Source organism: Puntigrus tetrazona, unplaced genomic scaffold (assembly GCF_018831695.1).
Source record: "Puntigrus tetrazona isolate hp1 unplaced genomic scaffold, ASM1883169v1 S000000148, whole genome shotgun sequence".
Taxonomy (NCBI): domain Eukaryota; kingdom Metazoa; phylum Chordata; class Actinopteri; order Cypriniformes; family Cyprinidae; genus Puntigrus; species Puntigrus tetrazona.
In genome coordinates this window covers 3067912-3090450 of record NW_025047824.1, presented here as the reverse complement: position 1 = coordinate 3090450, position 22539 = coordinate 3067912, and the positions used below count along the sequence as shown (strand labels likewise).

Sequence of the window (22539 nt, the reverse complement as noted above, 5' to 3'; positions counted from 1 at the left end):
TTTTACTTTCATGTTACTTTTATTGTATACATTTAGTTTTCATTTCATTGATATTTGAATAATAATGTATAGCCCTTAATGTCTTTTTCAGTAATTTTTTTAGTTAAACAAAAAAGTCTGCATCTTCCTATAGCGTATATTTCGCGTGCGTTTATACAGAGTGTCCCGTCATTAATAAAATGATTTATCTTGATCAATTCTCTCATTCTTAGGGGCACAAAGGGTTAACTGTAGGCGGTTCTGTTTGCAAATAAGGGTGGAGTGAACTTGGCCAGTCAGTGTACACTTTTCTTCTTCAGTAATTAGCTCGGCTTCCAGCGAAGCCATGCTTCAGCATCTTCGGGAAGAGCCCATCGCGACTGCATCCCGTCTGCCGTGAAAACTATATATATATTTTTTTGTTTTCGGTTCCCTCACAGAGATGGGCGAGATCAGTGAAGCGTCTTTACTGGATTACATCTGTTCCTCGGGAGGAAAAGTCAAAAATTCCGATCTGTCCAAAACATATAAGCATTTTATAAACCATAGCGATTTGCAGCTGCGTGGTGAGTAAATGGGAATATGGCATTTTACAGCCTTGCCTTCACTGCAGACGCGACGCGACGCGACGCGACGCAAAGCGCGCGCGCAAGCAAAACACACACACACACACACAGACGCGTTCTGCGTTTAATAACGCTAGCCTAACGGAACGAAACAGAACGTGTGGGGTCTCGAGAATCCTTATGGTAAATCGCTTTCGTAAAACGCACTTAATTTGACGCGCAAACGCGACGCGACTGACGCACGCGTGGACCCGTGTTTAAGAAAACCGCGCTAGAATAGACCTTTTAATTCAGTCAAGTTGCTAGCAGCGTTAATGGGGCACTTTTGGCAGCACATTCAGTCATCTTTAACTCTAAAATAAGATTTTAAAAAACTCGCTTCGCTTTATGAATCGCATTTCGTTTCTTTAACAAACTAAAGCAACTGAGGCAAACATCTGCTTTAGATTAAAAAGCTACCAACAGATAGAATTACACACGGAATTCTGTCATTTCCTTTGCTCCCTCAGGAAGGGCCTCCACATTCCCAAACCATGACAGGGAGGTTTTAAATGCAATATTCACTCACTGCGTCGTTTGCAGTTTGACTCATATTCCAGTATTTATCAAAATAAGTTCAGATCGAATTATGTAATGCACTAAACCGATCCGAATTCTATGCATCTGAGTAATGATAGGCCTGTTATATATATTGTTGTTATTATTTCATTGTCATTATGATTTTTTCATATTAATATGAAAAAAACAGTTGAAGTTGTGAAAAATTTAACTATTGAATGAAATGCATGGGATACTATTTTGATAACACTTTTAGAGTTGTAAATGCTGCCAAATGCTTGTCTTTGCAAATTTAGGCCATTCATTTTCTGATAGTTTTTTTATTATTATTATTATTATTATGTTCTAAATATGGCTTAAAGGGATGGTTCAGCCAAAAATGAAAGTATCCTGTCTTTTACTCACCTTTGAAGCATTCTAGGTGTATGTGACAAATCCAGTCGGAGTACTTAAAATAAAAACTGTCCAGACCCCGCAAAGCCTTTGAATGGGTTTAAATGGGTGATGGCCTTTACAATTCGGAAGACGTGAAATAACGTGCGCGTATTCGTGATAAAACGCCCCTCACGGGGCTCCGGCAGTTAATTAAGTCTTCCTGTAGCGAACCCATGCGTTTTTGTACGATTAATATCCATATTTCAAACTTAATAAGCACTTTCTGTTCACGTCTGTGAAAACCGGAAGCATGTGGATGTATGCGCCGCGCGTGCGCCTCTGGGAAATGTAGTTTCAAAGGAAACATCGTTTCCTTACTTTAGCAAAGGAAAACCGGTCTCCTCTTGGCTTTTATCGAAATTATCCTACAATTTTCTTTACATATCCTTGGTTTGTCCCCGATTTTATTCACCCCCGAAGCCCATTACGATTACTTACACGTTATTTCACGTCTTTCGTAAGTGCAACACCCATTCAAACCCATTCAAAGGCACAATTTTTATTATATCTCTGACGGGATCCGTCTGAAAGAAGAAAATCACATACAAATTGATGCTTCAAAGACGGGATAATTTAAATTTTTAGGTGAACTGTCCCTTTAAAATCCCATTTTACGGATAACAGCATCTGTCACTGAAAACAAATATAGTTTGAACGCTATTGTTTTGTTTACGAACATTAAATATTAATGTAAAACTTCGATAGCGTGTCAGCAAAGAAGGCTGCAGCAAAGTGGGCCAAATAAAAACATGATGTTCTCATAAGCCATTTAAACTGTAATTATATTAGATGATGTTGCATTTAATCTTACATACATGTGTCGCATGTAACAATTATCCGTAATGGCTTATAATGCCTCGTCCAGCTGTGCCGGTACAGTTGTGTACAGAGGTTTCAAAATCTGCCTTCATCTGGTACCATCTGACATAGCTAACCAATTATCATAATTATTCTTGATTACCACAGCAGCCTGCGTGACATGCTCTAATTCTGGAGATATTATGATTCCAGTCCTTTTTAGGATGGTGGTTTTGAAGGGATCTCGGGCAGTTGCTATATTCTGTGTGGGAACATAGAGATCCTCGTGTAGTTGGCAAGCTCCGGCTAATAAATTCGCTCCGAAATGTAAACTGTGTGCCTCTCAGCAGCATGACAGGAATTTTGCGGACTGCGACCGTTAAGTGTCGACTTCCCTTAAGGTTTCCTGTTGTTGTGGATGCTGTGTTGCAATGTCATCCCTGTCTTTTCCCTTGGCAGGAAAACGGAAAGGTTGTGTAGGGTACATTCTCTATTTAAAGATCCCAGTCCTGATATATTTTGGCTGTTTGGCACAGTCCAGTTTAAGTCGCTCTCATTTGTAACCCCCAATATATATATTACAATATGTAAAAGTGATGCTTTTGAAAGTTTAAGAAAATCCCCACTCTACTTTTCTGAATGTTTGTTGACACGAAAAGAGTAAAATATTTCATAAAAGCAGTAACTGACAATATAATATAAGATACTATTAGAGCAGAACAGTGCAAACAAGTGTAAAAGAAAAGAAAAAAAAAATCTAAATACACTTTTAAAATAAAATATTTGATTAAAATAAAAATTGTAAGATGTTTTTTATAAAATGAAGAAAAAAAACGAGGTATTTTAATATTTTGATGTATTTACATATATGATGTATAATACACTAATTTATTATTGATTAATATAAAGATTTTTTTATGAACTTTTATGATGCCTTGGGTGAGAGTGATTAAATTTACAGTTCAACGGCATATTAAAGATAAAAACACTATGCATGCATGAAATATGTGTTGTGAGATATTTGTTATATGTATACTAATGTTTGAAAAATTAATACTTCAGAACGAGCTTACATGATGACCTTCAATAAAGTGGTCCACATTCTAGCGTTGAACTGTCCGTTGCCATGGCAACAAAATAACTATTTCACAAAAAAATACAGCTGGGATAGAGTAAAACAGCTTTGCAAACGGAAGCCTGTGTGTAATATAAAAAGCGAACAGGACCACGCAGATTTACAACTAGAGCAGTGTTTTTTGATGTTGCGTTTATGCCATGTCAGAAATATGAAACATGTATGTCCTCAAATTCAGGTCATGGGGTTCATACGTTGTGTTTACATATTTCAGACATGACACATTACTGCAGCGTTTCCTGAACTCCCTCTTCTCATGCTCTGCTGTGCAAGTAAAAACAAACAATCACCACCTGGGTAGCCTGATTCACCAACAAATGACTCTCATGACTCGGTTCTTTTAATAACTCGTTCTAGAACTGGCAGGTACTGGTTTGAATCAGTCTTATGAATCTTTTACTGAGTGAACTCCGTCAGAGCCGCAACTGAATGATGATTCACTTTCTAAACTTCCATCTCGAAGCTCATTATATCACTATATTTATAATGTTGATCAGCAGAAACATCTTTAGTTCGTAAGCTCATCAATTATTAAAAGCATATTTGACATTAAAAATTAGTTTATACGTCAATACATTAGCACCACCTGTGTAATATGATTCGCGAACAAATGACTCTCATGACTCGGTTCTTTTAATAACTCGTTCTCAAAACTGGCAGTTACTGGTTTGAATCAGTCTTATGAATCTTTTACTGAGTGAACTCCGCTACTCAATGATGATTCACTTTCTAAACTTCCATCTCAAAGCTCATTGTATCACTATATTTATAATGTTGATCAACAGAAACATCTTTAGTTCGTAAGCTCATCAATTATTAAAAGCATATTTGACATTAAAAATTAGTTTATACGTCAATACATTAGCACCTCCTGTGTAATACGATTCGTGAACAAATGACTCTCATGACTCGGTTCTTTTAACAACTCGTTCTAGAACTGGCAGGTACTTGTTTGAATCAGTCTTATGAATCTTTTACTGAGCGAACTCCGTCAGAGCCGCTACTGAATGATGATTCACTTTCTAAAAAGGGAAAATATCTTCTTGGGATCTAAATGAAACCCTAACCCAGTGCTGGGGGCATCCGAGTGATGACCCACTGGGAACGGTAGTTGAAAGGGCATATGAGCACAACAGTAATGATGGATTTGTTTGTGCCGCTCTCCTCCCTCTCTGTCATTTAATCATTTTCTATTCTTGTATAGTAATTGGAGCCAGTTTCTGGTTTCTCACTGCTGCAGTCAGTCTGTGCTGAAGTGATGTTGCATAACATCACAAACTCCCACAGGCCAAGAATCAGAGTCCATTGTTCGTGCCAAACGTTACACAGCTAATCTTTCCAGTCAAAAACACACAGCCAGAACAAATCGATCAATAAAGAAGCGTTCAAGGTTTGGTTTCAATCTCAAATCAGGACATGATGTTTTCAATGAAATGGTTCACCCAGAATTGAACATTCGCTGATTAATTTACTCTCAGGCCATCCAAGATGTAGATGAGTTTTCCAAAGCAAAATAGTTTAATTTAATTTAGCATTGCATCGCTTGCTCACCAATGGGTGCCGTCAGGATGAAAGTCCAACAGCCGATAAAAACATCACAATAATCCACTCCAGTCCATCAATGAACATCTTGTTAAGGGAAAAGAGACGTGTTTTTGTAAGAAACAATTCCTTCGTTAAAGTGTTTGCTTCCAGCTAGTCCTCCAATGTAGAAGTGTTCTTGTCTAAATAAGGAGAGACATATGCACAGATCAAACACCATTTGCGAGCAACGTAATGAAGTCTAAAACGGTAGGACAATAGGAGATGGTCTTTTTCACTAGAGGAAGCATCATTATTAATTACGGAGTAGTTTGATGGTTTAAATTATTTATTTTTCAGCTTTTCACTACAAGATATTAATTGATAAACTTTAGTCGATTACTTGTGGATTACTGTTATGTTTTTATCAGCTGTTTGGACTCTCGTTCTGACGGCACCCATTCACTGCAGAGGATCCGCTGTTGAGCGAATGTAATGCTAAATTTCTTCAAATCTGTTGCGATGAAAAGACAAACGAGGATGAGTACATTTTCAGCTAATTTTAATATCTGGGTGAACCATTCCATTAAAGCTACGCTGATTCCGTCACCTTTTAGCACCTTTCAGTGCAAAATGTAACTCATTTTGTGTTCCACAGAAGAAAGCCATACAGGTTTTAATTCTAGCTTTTTTTTCTGATGCTGAGTGCAGATTCATAAAGCAAAGAACGAATGCAAGGTCATATATTGTACGGGTAACCTAAGCTAAAGATGGTAGACGTGCAGTAGAAATGTTTGCAAACACGTACTCATGACACTTTAATCTCTTTTTTTTTTTTCCCTCCAGCCAAATACAGAGAAGAGTTCAAACTCATTATTGATCGAATCGCGGTGGTGAAATCTGAGAATGTGAGTACATGCGTTGTCTAATCATTACTGCACAGTTTAAACGAATCAACTCCTCCATCAGTCTAATTATATAATCATTAAGACATTTTTGCATGTGTGACACGACCACATTTTATTCCCTGTCTCTGAAGAATAGTCGCAGAGGACTCTATTCCCACAATGATTCATTATTTACTGAGCGAGTGGGATAGTCTACACTTTCTCACATTAATACTATACACCACACCCTTATGATCTTGGATCATTGTCCTACGTGTGTACTTTCCCTCGGATGAGATCACTTTCAGTCTGTTCTCAACTGTAATCCATTGTTTTCCAGCCATACCCCAGCATTCATAAGTCTGGGCTCAGTAAGGTTTTCGAAGGCTATATCTTGTACTCCCAAAGAGTGCGTTTATTTGATATAAAACAGTAATAAATTGATAAAATGTATTACAATTTCAAATTAAATTTTCTGTTGAAATTTAATTTATTTCTGTGATGGCAAAAAATAAATAAATAAGTAAATAAATTATTTATATATATATATATATATATATATATATATATATATATATATATATATATATATATATATATATATATATATTTATTTATTTATTTATTTTTTTGCCATCACAGAAATAAATTTTATAATGTATGTGTGTATATATATATATATATATATATATATATATATATATATATATATACACACATATATATATATATATATATATATATATACATATATATATATATATATATATATATATATATATATATATATATATATATATATATATATATATATATATATATATATATATATATATATATATATATATATATATATATATATATATATATATATATATATATATATACATACATATATATATATATATATATATATATATATATATTATTTTTTATAATTTAATGCATCACTGCTAAATAAAAATATGCATTTATTTAACAAAAACAGTTAATTTTGTTTTAATAATTGTTAATAATAATAATAATAATAATAATAATTGTGTTTTAACGGTAACCCAAAACATATTTGTAGTCACAGGAGGTCTTTTTTTTTTTTTTAAAGTAACAGAATGAAGGTAATGGTTCCTTTTTAATTTTTTAGGGAGAGAAATATCTCGTCCTCAAGAAGAAGTATAGACAGCAAATGCAAGAGCGAGAGTCTGGAGCTGGGAAGGGAGGAGAATCAATCAAGCTGGTTCATACAAACCTACAAAATGATCTCCGGGTCGCCAGTCCAGTACAGAACCGTAACCCGACCGCTCAGAAACCAGCGATGGTGGCCTGGTGCTCAGGACCCATGATTACAGTCACAGAGGCACCAAAACCGACCCATACAGATGATGTGAGTGATTATTGATCATAACGGTTCTGTTTCATTCATCGTGGATCAGTATTAAATGAAGATGGAATTTGGAATGGAATTAAGAGGCTTTTAACATCAAACTGTCAAATTCTAATAATACTGATAATTCAAATTCGAATAATTCAAATAATACCGCTTTCTCCATGAAATCATCTCGCCTGAAGAAATAGTCCATAAATAGTGAAAACAGTCCAAAAGAAGATATAAACGGATATGTCGGTGGATTTTGTTGTGAGAGGACAGCATGGGATGGGCTTTTTGTTATTAAGCGTCATTTATTATGAACTTTACGTTGTAACGTTGTAAGGTTAAAATGCTTTATTGATGGATTTGTGACTGCTTTTATCGGCCTCATTCTGACGGCACCCATTCACCGAAAGTTCATTGTTCATTTTCGGGTGAACTGTTTCTTTAAGAGGAGTAAACATCAAATGAACCTATTTTATTTCTCAGTGATTCGTGTTGTCATACATGACGCATCATGACATGATTTTATAAAAAAAACAAAGAAGAAGGAGAAACAAGAACTAAAGAGGAATCCGGAGGAGTGATTCAACCACAGCATTTCATAAGTGTTCTGCGTTGCGACGTTATTCCATCAAAAGATTTGCTTCAGTGTGAGACGTTATTGTTGTCCTAGCATGTGTCATAGTCTCAGTTAGACGAGCTTGACATGTTCGCACCAATTGTGAAACTCGGGTCTTTGTTAATCACTTTCCTGGATATCATTCAGAATCCTGTGTTTTTCTTCAGACTGTTTGCTGAAGCTTTTCTAGTCTGGATTAAATCAGCAGCTGGTGATAAGAGAACGCTTGTCAACGGCAGATAATGTAGTGTTTCGGTTGCCTTATCTTTAGCTGTAGGACTTCAGCTGTTAAAGGCGTTATTTTGAACCGCATATTGAGACTTCCGGCAAGTGGAAAGTATAGTGGGCATGTGAAATTTCATTTTTGGAACGATTAATTGCTATTTTATTTTTTTTTTTTTTTGCTAGGGTTTTAAGATGATCTTCGCTTATCTATGATGCCTTGAAGCATCTTTGGATCGTTTAAGCCTGTGAGGTTTGCTTCTCCGTGTGCTGGACTTGGTCAATACTCTTGTGAAGTTTTTAAGTTCGCAAACAACTGTCACGGCACAACCTTCACATTGCTATGATTTGTAAGCACAACTATTAGTGCAAGTCTATGAGGGTCTTATAATGTGAAAAAGTGGTTTATCTCTCGAAAAAAGGTTAACATTATAGGCATATTCATCCTCAGTTTGTGAGCTGATGATAGGGCAAAGTAAAATTAAAATAAAGTTAATTAAAATTAAAGCTGAAATAAAATGATTAATATTTGATGGGGAAAAACTTGAAACAATCGCCTCTCAGCAACATTATTGAAGCACTAAAAGTACCTAACTGGGGAAAATTATTTTAAATAAATTAAATAAATAAAAAAAAAAAAAAATATATATATATATATATATATATATATATATATATATATATATATATATATATATATATATATATATATATATATATATATATATATATAAATATACCCTAAAAAATTAAATAAATCAATCTAATAAAAAAGCTAAAGTTTTATTCAAAATGTACAAATTTTATGTGAAAAGTATTTAAACATCATAAGAATATCCATTATGAGTTCATATTTTTTAACATTAATCGCTGATAAAAAATAAATAAAGTTTAGGTATATTAAAGTGTTTGTGTGTATTTATTTATTTGGTTTGTAATCTTTCCTTGCTAACTAACTGAAACAAGTTTGAAGCAATACACTTACTACTACAACAAAAATTCAATATATATTTTGTGTATAATAATAGAGACACTGATAGAAGATTCTGCCAAAACACTGTTGATGAGTGTCAGTTTTCACTCGGCGTGTGCAGTAGTGTGAATTTCCTGTTAGCGCTTATTTCAGTCACTTTAAAACTGTGTCTAGAAAACTGTTCAACAGATACAGCCTGCTATATGACAAGCATGGAAGTAGCTGCATTTATTGATGAGCAATGGAAACAAAATCTTCCTACTTCCTGATCTCGTCATAAGGAGCAGCGAATTTCTGCTATTTATGTCTGCTGAGAATGAGTGTGGCCGTTGGCCTGGTGTTTTTGTCAGCATCAGCTGATTTGAGCACAGTTAAGTGTAACTTCTGCTTTTCTTGTGATTAGCAGGCGGACGGCACCCTCTCGCCGCCAGCGGCAGCAGAGGAGGAGAAACCAGAGGAGCTTTCAGCCTCGGACCGAGAAGATGAACTCGACAAGGATTCGGGGTCGAAGGTTAGAGTCAAGTAGCTTCACTACCTTATTTGTTTTGGGGGATTCATCACGCATTATTTAAGATATTTCTGTTGCTCTGCCTGAGATGGAACTGATTGTAATGATTTAGTTGTCATAGAAAGCACCAGAACATGCCATGTCTCTATGTACTTTACAAAACAAAATGCATTTCGTACAGACGATGACTTTAATATACCTTTTGTGATTTAACATGATTAAAATATTAAAATCAAAAGTTTTTGATGCTTTAACCTGGCCTTGAAGTATCTAAAAACCTTTACCATCCAGAATAAAATATTATATCTTAATCATAAATTATATCATTTATAAATAATCAATAAATAATCACTAATTATTTTATACATATTACAATATTAACATATGATATGACAATTATATTATGACAGTAATAATATAATATAATGGTAAATAAAACTAATTATACTGTAATTTGTATAATGTAATTTCACTGAAGTAAATTATCAGCTAATTAAATGGAAAGAATATATGTGTATATATATGTGTGTGTATATACAGTATACAGTATGTGTGCATATGTGTATATATACAGTATATGGTATATATGTGTGTGTGTGTGTGTGTGTGTATATAAAAACTATTATTAAAAACTATTAACTAAATATTTAAAAACAGGATGTGAAGATGTTTTTTAAGTGAAAAAAGGTGGTTTGTCATGTGTCGCTGCTCTTATTTGTACATCCTTATTTATCATTCACCCCAGAGCTAACACAGCAACTGAGGAACCCCTGAACGATGGTCTTATTTGATATCTGTAATGCTAGGACTTACCAAAAGGTGGCGCCAGAATAAATAGCTGGATTTTAAAAGGACCTTATTTCAGCCAGGGGTGACAGCATGAAAGACACGCTCATTTGCATCTGAATGCGGCTTTCTATTCTTGTGCAAAACAGCAACATGCTCCACCTCATTATAGAGAAAATGATCATCTGTGCCCTGCCAACATTTGTATGCAGATTAACCTGCAGAGATGCGGCTAGTTAAAGGCCAATGGCATGACGTGAAAACATATACGATTTAATCTGCTTTAATGCCGTTTTTATTGCATTTTTGAAATATTTAATTTAAGTGCAAGTGATACGAGTAAACAGAGTCTTATAGTTCGCTCTCGGAGTTTAAAACATTCATTGTTTAAACTGTTTAAGTGGAAGAGATTCGCACTCGAAAGCTCTTCACGCCTGAGAGCTCCTTCCAAGAAGTGAGACGAAGCGGGCAAGTACTTCGCGAGAATTATTCATACGGTGCGTCGGAGCTGAAATCATCTGCATAAAATGTGATCTTTTTAATATTTTACAGCGCCGCCAACCTCTTTCGTGGACGCATTCGTCACTGCCTTTCCGGTTTCACAGCTGTGGCGATTCGTCGCATGGAAGAAATAACAATTGCACACGCAATTATTCAGTCGCTCGCCCGCTCTTTTCATTCTGGTGTCGAAAGGGAAATGTCTCTGGCTTGGTTCCTATTCAAGCACAGGTAAACAAACATCGCGCGGCCTTTTTTTAGGAAAAGAGACCTCGTTGGTGTAGCCCATATGAAAGAGTGCGAGTGTTTTCCCACTGTCTCGGACACTCCACATCTGTCCTGAAAACAATTAGCCAATCGCGTGCTCCGTGAAAAAATGACCGTTTTCCCTCACATTAATCAGCCTGACTGACACTTCGGTGCGTGAAGAGAAATCGAGCATCGCTTTGGCTCGCCAAACTAGTGGCTTCTGGTAAAACGGCGTATTATAAAAAAAACAAAAGGCATGGGCAAAGCAATTTGGTGCTCGTTGGAGCCAATCATTCACCTCTGAGGGGTTTTTTTATGGCCGTGTGACCTGTCAAGAGGGCTAATTGGGGGAATTATCCTTTGTTTTTACTGTTCCCCCCCGTTTCCAAGATCAGATTTGTTGTGTTTTTGAGGTAAACGTCCCTGGAAGTCTTGTTTCTGGTATTCAGCGCGAGTCTGCGTACTGATAAACAGAACGGCGTCACGGGTGTTTCCTGCATTTGCTGTGATGCATCTTTGCTGGGGTCCGTTCGCGTCCCGATGGCTTTGTTGGGCCGCTTACGTCGTTTATTAGCTTGAGTTTGTTCGTTCTTCGCAGCGCTGGCTTTCTCTCAGCTCGTACAGGAAGAGGAAGAGGAACCTGTCAAACCCGAACGCCTGCTTTAGCGTGTCGCATTATTTGCGTTACTAACTGTACGGTTTCAGACTGACTCCCCCGGGCTCCAGATGATGCTGACAGGTGGTGTTGTGAGTGATTTTGTGAATCGTATGTAATCCTGTTTCTTTCCCAGAGTGAATCGGAGCAGGATGACGAGTGTGGAGGCAGTTTGGGATCCACCGCTGTGGCTGTGAGTGTAATAACTGACCATAACTTGCCTTATAACAAACACTTAACATTATATATTTACAGGAACATTTTTTGTTACTGCAGTAAATGCTATATGTTATATATGATATATGTTATATAGAAAAAGGAATTAAACCAAATTCACAGACTTTTTCATAAACTTTTATCATGATTTGACATTAAAATAATTAAAGAGTATATCATAATTTGAAATTTAAGCTCAGGTTACTCCAGGTGTCTCTGTAAGATTGGTAGGATAAACACATCACTTTTTTTTTTTTACTATTTGATGAAATAAAAAAAAAATAAAAAAAAGTAATAATAATTTGCCAAGGTAAATGTTTGGTATCATGTGGAATGAGATCGATAAAAAATGTTCATTTTTTTTTTTTTTTTCAGCAAGGACACCAAAAGTGACAGAAAAGACATTTATGAAAACATCCAGAAAAATATTAAGCGGTGCAACTGTTTTTAGCATTTATAATACTGAGAAATGTTTCTCGATCCGCAATTCAGCATATTAGAAAACATTTTGCTATATTTATCTTTTTAAATTGTGATATTTTACAGAATTGCAGTTTTACTGTTTTTGATTAAATAAATGCCGACACGTCCTTCCAAAACATTTTTCAGACTCTTTAGGAGTAGTGAAACTGTAAGTGAGTAGTCATGTGATATGAGGGATACGGAAAATTCAGATTTGATTTCAGTGCGATGTAAAAAATGTTTCTTGTTTGGTTCGTTCTTAGCTTGATCCTCTTGAGAAAGAGTGGATCTTCTCTGCAGCCAGTGGCAAGCTGTCTCACCTCACTCAGCTCCTGAAGCAAGACTCCTCCCTGGCCAATAAAAAGGTACATATCATCACTATTTACTCGCATTGAGTGCCTCTCTGCCTGAATGCATGAATGTAATCTGAATGCATGCATCTCGTATCATAAGCTCGGTTATAATAATGAATTGTTTCTTGGTCTTTTCACATGCTCGGAACAAAAAGGACTTCACCTCAGTAAGTTTGCAACATGTCAACACTGCAATTACAGTAAAAGTTAAAGTATAAGTTGGGACATGACTGAATTAATATGTCCCGTGATATTAAAAAAAAAAAAAAACAACATAAGATCGTAATTAATTTGTGAACTTTTCTGAATGTTAAATAATTTCAATAAATTATACAGTATTAATAAATTAGATGTGTTGTGTTAATAAAGTATAATTATATTAATACACTGTGTTAATAAATTAATAAAATATAAATGAATTAATTTTTAATCAATCATTTAAATGTTTTAAACTATTAAAACATATGTAAAAAAAAACTAAACTTTTAGTTCCTTAAAGTTTAAAAAGTAGGATGACGCTTGAAACATTGATGGAGTGACACATAATCAGTAAGTCACTAAATAATAACCTTCCACTTCTGATATTTGATAGTTTTATTGAATTTCACTGATCTTCTAAAATGTCAAATGCAAAAAAAAAAAAAAAAAAAAAAACATAATAAGGAAGCAGATGTTTCCAAACTTAACTGGTGATGATGGAGTATACACAAAACCTAAGTCTTGAATGAATTTCTAATAAGTTTGTCATTGTAATTTTATTCATTAATGAATTTCTTTCTCTCTCTCTCTCTTTTACTTCTCCTGGATTTCAATTCCAAAAGGGGGTAAGTTCACTAGTTTTCCAAGTCAAGCTCGCATCTTCTAATGAGTTTTCTTGGCTGCAAAGCTGCATTCTTACTCAAAACAGCAATATAGTATTTAGCGATTTTGTTCAAGTTTTTTTTTTTAAGCTTCGTTATGTTTGAGGTCATTACTTCTGCTCATCGAGTGCGTTCCAGCGCGCGTAAACGTTGAGAAGCTCGTCAGTGACGTGCGTGACGTTAACTAGAGTTCTGGACCGCCGCTTCCCTTTGGCTCGTCGCGAGGTTGCCGACTTTCCACAGTTTCCACTCTCGTACCCAGGTGCAACACAGACCAAAGAGCGGAGCTCAACCCCGATCATGCATTTCAAAGGCTTATTTTCAGTAGGATTATGAAAGATAGCTTTTTAGCTCCTTCACCCCACAAAAACAAGCTCAAATCCTTTTATTTGTCCCCCCCCGTGCGCTTAAGAGCTTTGAGCCGGTGTTTGTGGTCCCTGCCTGGGCCCTAGTTCTCACACTGTCCCGTGTCGGACCACCTTCTAAGAGCCTCTAAGCCTTTCGCCTTCCCCGTGCAGACAAGATACAACGGCAGCCATTGAAGTGCGGGAGAGATTAGGCCTCACCTCAAAGACTTCAACCACTTAAAGATAATCTGAAAGTAATAGAGCAGGCTGGGATTAATTGGAGAACAATCCCCAGGAAGGTGGTAAGTCTGACCCCCGTGTGGCTTTGATGCCCCCCTTCCTGGACCGGGACGGCGTGCCAAGGTTTTTGGTTTGGTACAGTACGACTGTGCTAGCGAGATGATAGTTTTAGGGGCATCTTACCTGTTACAAAAAAATGGAGTTTACTCCATTTATGGAAAAAATCGTTTAACAATTAACGTTTCATCAATATGCATATGTACTGAAATCTCACTGAAAAGAATCACTCGAATGGTGACTTGAATACAATCAAAAACACTACATAGAGCTAAAACATGAGATGTTTCTGAAGTTATTGTCAAGAATATTAGTCAAGTGCATCAATGCTGATCAAACATATTGGACTCTCACCACTAAACTTGACATTTCCCAAACTAAATGAACAAAAAATTGATTTTAATATTACATTTCAGCTTCCTCGAACTTTAAAGTAGAATTTGTCTGAGAAAACAAAAGTTTTTTTTTTTTTTTTTTTTTTTTTTTTTTTCCAAGGATGCTCATTTTTGCTGTCCTGGATCTTTTCTGCCACTTCTATTGTTTAAGTCTTAAGTTTAAGTAGTTAAGCTTCGCCTTTAGCCTCTCAGTCGCTAAAGTTACACATCACCCCGAGCCCGTAACCCGACACGACGCGCTTTATCTCTGTTTTCTTTTCACACGTTGGAAGCTCCTTTGGGGGAAAATTCCAATTGAGGCTCTCACAGTGAAGCCCATAAATAAACAGTCACGATCTCAGATGCAGCGTAAACACTCCTTGCTTTGAGCCACTCGAGCAGGACCGCTCGCTTTCTGGCCACAAACGAGATAACGGCCCTGATGTGCTTCAAGGGGAATCAAAGATTAACTGGTGTGACGTCATTTTGAATGAAATTGAACCAAAACATTGTTTTTTTGGGGAGTTCATTTCATGAGAGCGCCGTGCAAGAATTTGTTTCCTCATTTTATTAATTCCTTCCCTTGGTTTAGTCAACTGTGACCATGTTGTTTTACTTCATTACATTGATTACAGTTAATTTAAACTACTAGTTCAACATGGCCATTATTTACTAAAAGGGTTTCTCACTTCACCCTTCCACAAATTAAAACCTAAAAAGGTCTTAAATCAGAGTGGAATATATATTAAATTCATAGTCATGCCATGTTGCATGGGGAAAAAAAATGGAGAAAAAAAAATTTATATATATATATATATATATATATATATATATATATATATATATATATATATATATATATATATATATATATATATAAATATATATATATATATATATATATATATATATATATATATAAATATTATATATATATATATATATATATATATATTATTCCTTTGGCTTGGTTTTCCAATAATAAAAATCATCCTAAATTCTGCTTTCTGAAAAATTGTACAAAAATAAGTGATAATTATGCTTAAAACAATAACAGTGAGGAATGAAAACTTGCTTTAAGTCAATCTTTCTGAAGCTATAGATGGATCTTGCTTTAATAGTAAACTAAGTGTTCTTATTTTGTCTTTTTGCTTGTTTTGCAATACAAAAATGGATTTCTGGTGAAGAACATATTTTTCCTCACTGTGATTAGGAGATAGATGTCTTTAGGTTTGTATAGATTTGTCTTCTTTTTTTTTTTTTTTAACTTAAGCATTATTCATGAGATTTACTTTTAAAAAGCATTTGACGCATTGTGTTTCATTACATTTTCTCCACCTGGTGATAAAAGGTCTAACATTTACTGTCATAAAACGTGCAAAGCCTAACTAAAATACAGTGGACAACGTATGCCTTCAAATATTGTTCATGAAGTAAATACATCTCACTATACACCAGTAACCATCAGCTGTGTTGTTACACGACTATTGCAAAATGAACAAAAATAGAAAGCAGCATTGTTAATAATAAGCAGCCAATCAGCATTACCGAATGATTTGTGAAACAAACTTTGCCGTACTTCAGGTGTAAATGTTAATCCACCTGTTCGCTCATCTCTTTCTCTTTCTCTTCTTCTCCGCCACGTCATCCTCTCCTGATGTATCCCGGACTTCCTCCGCCCAGTTTGTGAGTACATCATTTATCCATCTCTCTTCTTTAAAAGCCGCAGTGAATATGTCTCCCCTGTGCCCCGATGGTAGCCACAAAGGTGCTATTTGGTTAGTGAGAGTTGAGGGTTCCCCGCTAGGCCGAAACAGGAACCCGAGGAACAAGGGTAGGAGACGTCACATCCTGTTGGCCGTCGTCCGTCACGCCGAGCCTCCATGAGACCTGTCGCGCTGTCAGTCAAGCATGTGTGCCGGCCAATCCGTCTCAAGGGTGCGACAGCCCAAACAATAGAGCGGCTGATAGGGAAACCAGACTTCATCTATCACAATATGTCCCGCGGGCAGGACTGGAAACACCTACAGGAGACAGGACCCTCCCGTAGTACACAGCTCACGCTTAAGAATACTCAGTAGTGGAGATGCGATGCGTATTGTGTACAGATGAAATGGCATGCGTATGCAAATATAGATTTCAGACTGTAGTGCACTGTTGTCATGTGAATGTAGTCGGTGAGTTGGGTCTAGTTCTTAGAAACTATTCGTGTAGTTTTGCGTTTTTTTTTAATTGCATTGTGTAAAAACGTCTTTTGTCAGAATCAGGCTTGGTAGTATAATCGTAGCTGAGAGATGCTGCTTGCATTTAATTTTCATAAATAAAAAATAATAAATATATAAATATAAATATATTTTTAATATTTTAATATATTTTAAAATATATTATATATATATATATATATATATATATATATATATATATATATATATATATATATATATATATATATATATATATATATATATTTATTTATTTATTTATTTATTTATGAAAATTAAATGCAAGCAGCATCTCTCAGCTACGATAACTGTTTTAAACCTCAAATTTGGATATTATAATATGCAGTTATGATATATAGTGACACTTAAGACAGGAGTAATGATGCTGAAAATTCAGCTTTGCATTGCAGAAATAACATTTTAAAATATATTGAAATAGAAAAACGTTATTTTAAATGGTAGTATTTCGCAATATTATTTTTTTCTGTATTTATGATTGCAACCTTTAAGCCTAAATCGATGTTTTGTAAAATCATTAATAAGAATCAGAATCACTTTATTGCCAGGTATGTTTGCACATACGAGGAATTTGTTTTAGTGACAAAAACTCTACAGTGCAACACGATAACAAGACAAGACAGATATAAAGAGATATAAAGAGAATTATGTACAAAGACAAGCCAGATATAAAGAGAATTATGTACAATTAACAAAATCTTACTGATGCCAAAACGCTAATGAACTCACTTCAAGCCCATTGCACTGTGGGATATAATATTTGTAAGCTATTCGGAGCCATAGACACTAAAAACAGCCCAGTGCGATATATTGTTGTCACATGACTTCATTTTGTTTACTTCCTATAATTATTTTGTGCTTTTAATGTAGTTTTGTTTAGAAATATCTAGTCCAAATTAGTATTTGACAAATTGATGTAAAAATCAATAGTGTCCGCTGATATAGCACAGAGAACTGATTTAAATGTTTAGTTTGGATACAATTATTTGGCTTTTTTTTATAATGCATTAAAATGAGTGAGAAAGAAATTTGAAGTTAAATAATGCAGATCAGAATTGTATTTTATTCTTTGCTGCATATACGTTTTGTTGCAAAGCAAACAAATTATTTTTTTAATCTTTCATTTTTAAACTTAAAAAGATTGTTCACTTAAAAATAAAAAATAAAAATAGAATCAGAGTTAGATTAAAAATGTCCAGTAACACGAGAACGGCTGATTTTGACCCAGAGTCGTCTTAAAAAAATCCACTTCACATGCTCGTCTTGATAAAGGAGGTGCGTATCGTTCAGGCTGAGGTCAATGGCTTTCCCATCTTGTCCATGGGTCGCGTTTGAAGCTCCGGCGTCCGAGTGCATGTGTGCGGTGCGCGGCCCCTTCTCCTCCTGACAGGCCTTGTCAACAACCTGATGCCTGGGTGGGTCCTCCATCAGAGGGTCATACCAACATCATCAATCTTGCACCCCGTGACAGGCCTGTGCTCCCCCCGCAGTGGGCACACTGGTTTGTTGTTTTGTAATTAGACCGCCATTAGATGGCAGGAAACCGTCCCCTCCACACCCTCTGTGCACAGCTGGGGCCCGCTGGCAGCCTATGGGAGCCCGGGCCGCTCCACCGCGTGGCGCTAAAGGGGGGTGGGGATCTACCTAGTGGGAGAGAATGAACATGCAGGGTGTAAATGATGTATTACAAGATGAATCAGATGGCTTGACGATCGTGTGCTAGCTCAAACAAGCTGCTCAAACAAAGCTGTATGGGGATTCAGAGCGACCCCGCTGCCCAAAAGCCTCGGAGCCCACTGAAAATCTGCTGTTTTTTAGATTTAGACAGAAAATAATCTTATTTTGTTTAGTTTTCTCATTTTGGAAGATGTTAAATGATTCGACGCATTTGATTGATTCTATACATTTTAAATGAATTAATTTTTTTAAATGTTTAAATGGTTAAATAATCATTATTATTGAAAAAAATGTATTAAAACGCAAGCGTGAAAATTATGCAGTTAAACCAATCCTTTCAACCGAGTTCGTTATGTGAAAAAATAATGAAAAAAATAAACGAGTGAATGGAATAAAGTCTAATAAAGAAATATTAAAATAGTCAAATAACGAAATATGAAAAACATAAAAATGCAGAATGTATATAAAAGTCATTTTTGAAGGTATTTTTAAGATTAAGTAGTAATATAAAAAGCGAGCAAATAAATGTAATGAGATCAAATAAATTTACATTATGATGTTATAATGGAAAATATTTAGTATTTTACAATTTCTAGGTTATGTCGAATTAAAACATGGGTGAATACATGAACGAGTGAGTAATTTATGTAAAAGTAAATATTACAATAAAATTATTATCAGTGTTTGAGGATTAAATATTTAGTTTTCTGCACAATTTCTACATCCAATTTAATAAAAGCATTTAAAAATGAATATAAGAAAATGTTCAAATAAAATAAAATATATAAATATATAAATACAAACACATGCATGTATATATTTAAGAAAAATGTTTTATACATTGAATATATTTACATAAGTATATAAATATACACGCTTTTAAATATAAAAATAACTACATGCAGTACACATTATATAAGCATAAACTTATTTCGGAATGCAATCAATCTCTTGATAGCATGAATTAAAATGCATTTTAAAATAAGTAAATATTATAACAAAAAGTCCTACTTGCAGACTGCGTGTTTAGAATTCTGCACAATTTCTAGATTTTCAGATGTAAAAAAAAAACAAAAGCATTTTTAAAAAATGAATGAAAGAAAGGCTGTGCACATGAGGGTGTTGTTTAAACGATGCGTTTTATGCAACCGTCTCTACATATGAATCATATTTAAATGAGTACATGTTAAGTGATGTTACGTTTGAATGTCTCTAACAGACCGCTCTGCACTGGGCTGCAAAACACGGTAAAGAAGACATGACCACGATGCTGGCGGAGGCCGGGGCTGACATCAATACAAAAGCAGTACGTGCCGCCGCTTCACAAATCAATGCTTTTTTTTTTTACGTGCCCAAACTTAAACGCGTTCACTAATCATCGCATTTCTGTGCCTCTCTCCTTCTCTCACAGCATGTAAGTACCTCTCACCTCACATTCACCCTCGCCTGGGTTAATGTTTCTCATGTGCCAGGCTGCCAGAAAGTGTCCGGCTTTCGAAACGTCCGCTTCTGACATAACTCCCGTGAAAGGGTATGCGGGTGCCCAGCTGTGCAAATGAAGCCGGGGCGCTGTTAGAGAATGCCTGTTCATAAATCAAACTCTGTCATGTTAACAGCTTCCCTTAAACAATGTCTTCATGTATTCCAACAGCAGGCTCAGAGCAAAGCAATTTCACTGAATTACCGAGCAATTATGATTCTGTCATTAGATTTTGTTGCCGTAACCTCGGTTAATTTGTGTCCCGTCTTTCTCTCCCCCTCTTCTCTTCTTTCTGTCACTCTCTGATTCTGTTGTGTTGTGTTTTTTGTGATTGGGACATGGGCACTAGGGGGTGAGTGTCCAATTTTACTTCACCCCGTCCGTTTCCTTTGCATTTCTGTTTTGCGGTGAGATTGGTCGCCAGAGATGCTTCAAATAGTAAACCTTTTCTGTTTGGGTCAGTCTCACAAGTAACATTTTCACTCCAAAATTAAAAGAAAATGGATGTGTGCGAAAATGTCACGTTGCAAAAATTTTTAAATATATTTTAATATATTTGTCAGTGTAAAATATTCTGTTTAATTGAAATAAATATTTTTAGCGAATTGAATTTAATACAATATATTTATTTAAGTGTGTTTGTGTGTGTGTTATGTACATATTACAGTAGTAAAAATAATTAAACAGGGTTAATTGTCCTGAAAATAATGTCACTTTATGTAAAATAATTGTTAGTAAAATTTCTGTTTGACTTATGCAAAAAATATATAATATAGATATGTTTATGTATGTGTCACAGCAGTGACTATTATTAAATATGCTTAATAATTGTGCAAAAATGTAAAATATTTTATACATAAAACAATATGAAATACTTTTTGTATAATTAAATGTTATATATGTATATATGTGTATATATATATATATATATATATATATATATATATATATATATATATATATATATATATATATATATATATTTATATTATATATATATATATTTATATATATATATATATTTATATTTATATTTATTATATATATATTTTTTTATTTTTTTTTTTTATTTAATATGTATTTATTTTTCTCTTTTGGTTATGGGATGAAATATGGACTGAACCTGCACTTGCTCTTGACACTTTTTAAAATATCTTTAAAAAAATCTTTTATTCTTACAGGGATACACACCGTTACACATCGCAGCGCTGCACGGTCATCGACACATATTTGACCTGCTGGTCAGGACATACGGTGAGCGTTCATTCCTCACAACCACACATTTCATTTCAGTGCATTTATTTATTTAATTTTATTGTTAAAGCATGGGACTCAAATTAACATAGCAAAAAAAAAAAAACCCCAAAACATCTTGACACACTGCGTCTGATTCATTCAACGTTTCAACAAATACGAAAGCAGCAACATTTAAGTCGCTTAACGCAACGCATCTGAAACATGAACGTGTTTTCGCAGGAGCGAAGGAGAATCTGCGGGACTACAGTGGACACTTAGCGTATCATTACCTCAATTTAAGGGAGACGCAAGTAGAAGAGCACGAGTTATGTGAGTCGGTCTCAATTCTCCTGTTTTTGTGTGCATATGCGCTTCAGCGTGAGGGTGTTTGGTGTGCGGCACATGTGGAAAGATCAGCGCTGAGGATGTTTTCCACATTAGCGCAGGCATGCGGTTTCTCTGAATCCGCGGGGTGCCTCGTGGATCAGTTTTGGACCGTTTGTCTTCACCCTTCCAGCGTGTTGTTTCGTGCACGGTGTGGTCTTTTTCTTTTCTTTTTTTCTTAACGCTGCTTTGATGTTTGTTTTCCAAGCTGAAGTCGGCGAGTGCCACAGCCTCACCCAGGCCGGAGAGCGCAGGAACAGGAAGATCGCCTCCTTGTTTCAGTCTATGAAGAAGTGGGGTTCGGCCGAGGACCTGGCGCCCGTGCCGGAGGAGAGGACCGTTGCTCATCAGCTCATGCTGCCTGCGTTTAGACCCAGAAAGTTCTCACGGTAGACTCTGTGAATAGTGTACAGATGAAAACGCACTTTGCTGCTTTCTTCGCACAAATAGTATGATGTAGGTGTATTCACGTTTGAGTAGCTTTTTAGCTTAATTGGCGTTTGTAGTGTGATTTATAAGTGTATCGTCTTAATTTCTGTGCTAAAGGTCAATAAGCAATGAAAAACTTAAGTTTTAAGTTTAAGAAAAACTGTTGTCTGTATATTAATTTCTAAAAGTCTGCCTTAAATAGAGACCAACTTCAGCTTTTTATTTGCCTTGTTTTCACCTTAAACTTAAAAGTCAGAATCTCAAGTTTAAGGGCCCGCGAGAATGCTTTTCATCCTTTATATTTTAGATATTCTTATTAATAATTTTATAATATATCAATATTTCTCACACACACCCACGTATATAAATGTGTGTAAATAAATAAATAAATAAATACACACACATATGTATATATGAGTGTGTGTG

At 35.3% G+C, this 22539-nt stretch overlaps 1 protein-coding gene across 2 annotated transcripts; it reads left to right on the top strand.

Moving 5' to 3' along the window:
* The first annotated feature begins 280 nt into the window (after positions 1-280).
* Positions 281-22535, top strand: LOC122332864 (ankyrin repeat domain-containing protein SOWAHC). Of its 2 annotated transcripts, XM_043230306.1 has the most exons (15): positions 281-545; positions 5839-5900; positions 7021-7260; positions 9466-9573; positions 11895-11951; positions 12700-12801; positions 12945-12956; positions 13611-13613; positions 15881-15901; positions 19804-19890; positions 19996-19998; positions 20414-20416; positions 21246-21318; positions 21541-21630; positions 21893-22535. In XM_043230306.1, the coding sequence occupies exons 1-15, from the start codon at positions 422-424 to the stop codon at positions 22075-22077; spliced, it is 1170 nt and encodes a 389-aa protein (XP_043086241.1). In that variant the 5' UTR covers positions 281-421; the 3' UTR covers positions 22078-22535. The 2 variants fall into 2 exon arrangements, with proteins under 2 accessions (XP_043086241.1, XP_043086242.1); XM_043230307.1 differs by lacking the exon at positions 20414-20416.
* The last annotated feature ends 4 nt before the right edge of the window (positions 22536-22539 follow it).

Bases quoted from the DNA above. Each gene is read 5' to 3' on its own strand.
- LOC122332864 (XM_043230306.1), top strand. From the start codon at position 422: ATGGGCGAGATCAGTGAAGCGTCTTTACTGGATTACATCTGTTCCTCG. The intron at 5,901-7,020 runs GTGAGTACATGC...TTAATTTTTTAG, and splicing joins CGGTGGTGAAATCTGAGAAT to GGAGAGAAATATCTCGTCCT. The intron at 21,631-21,892 runs GTGAGTCGGTCT...TTGTTTTCCAAG, and splicing joins AGTAGAAGAGCACGAGTTAT to CTGAAGTCGGCGAGTGCCAC.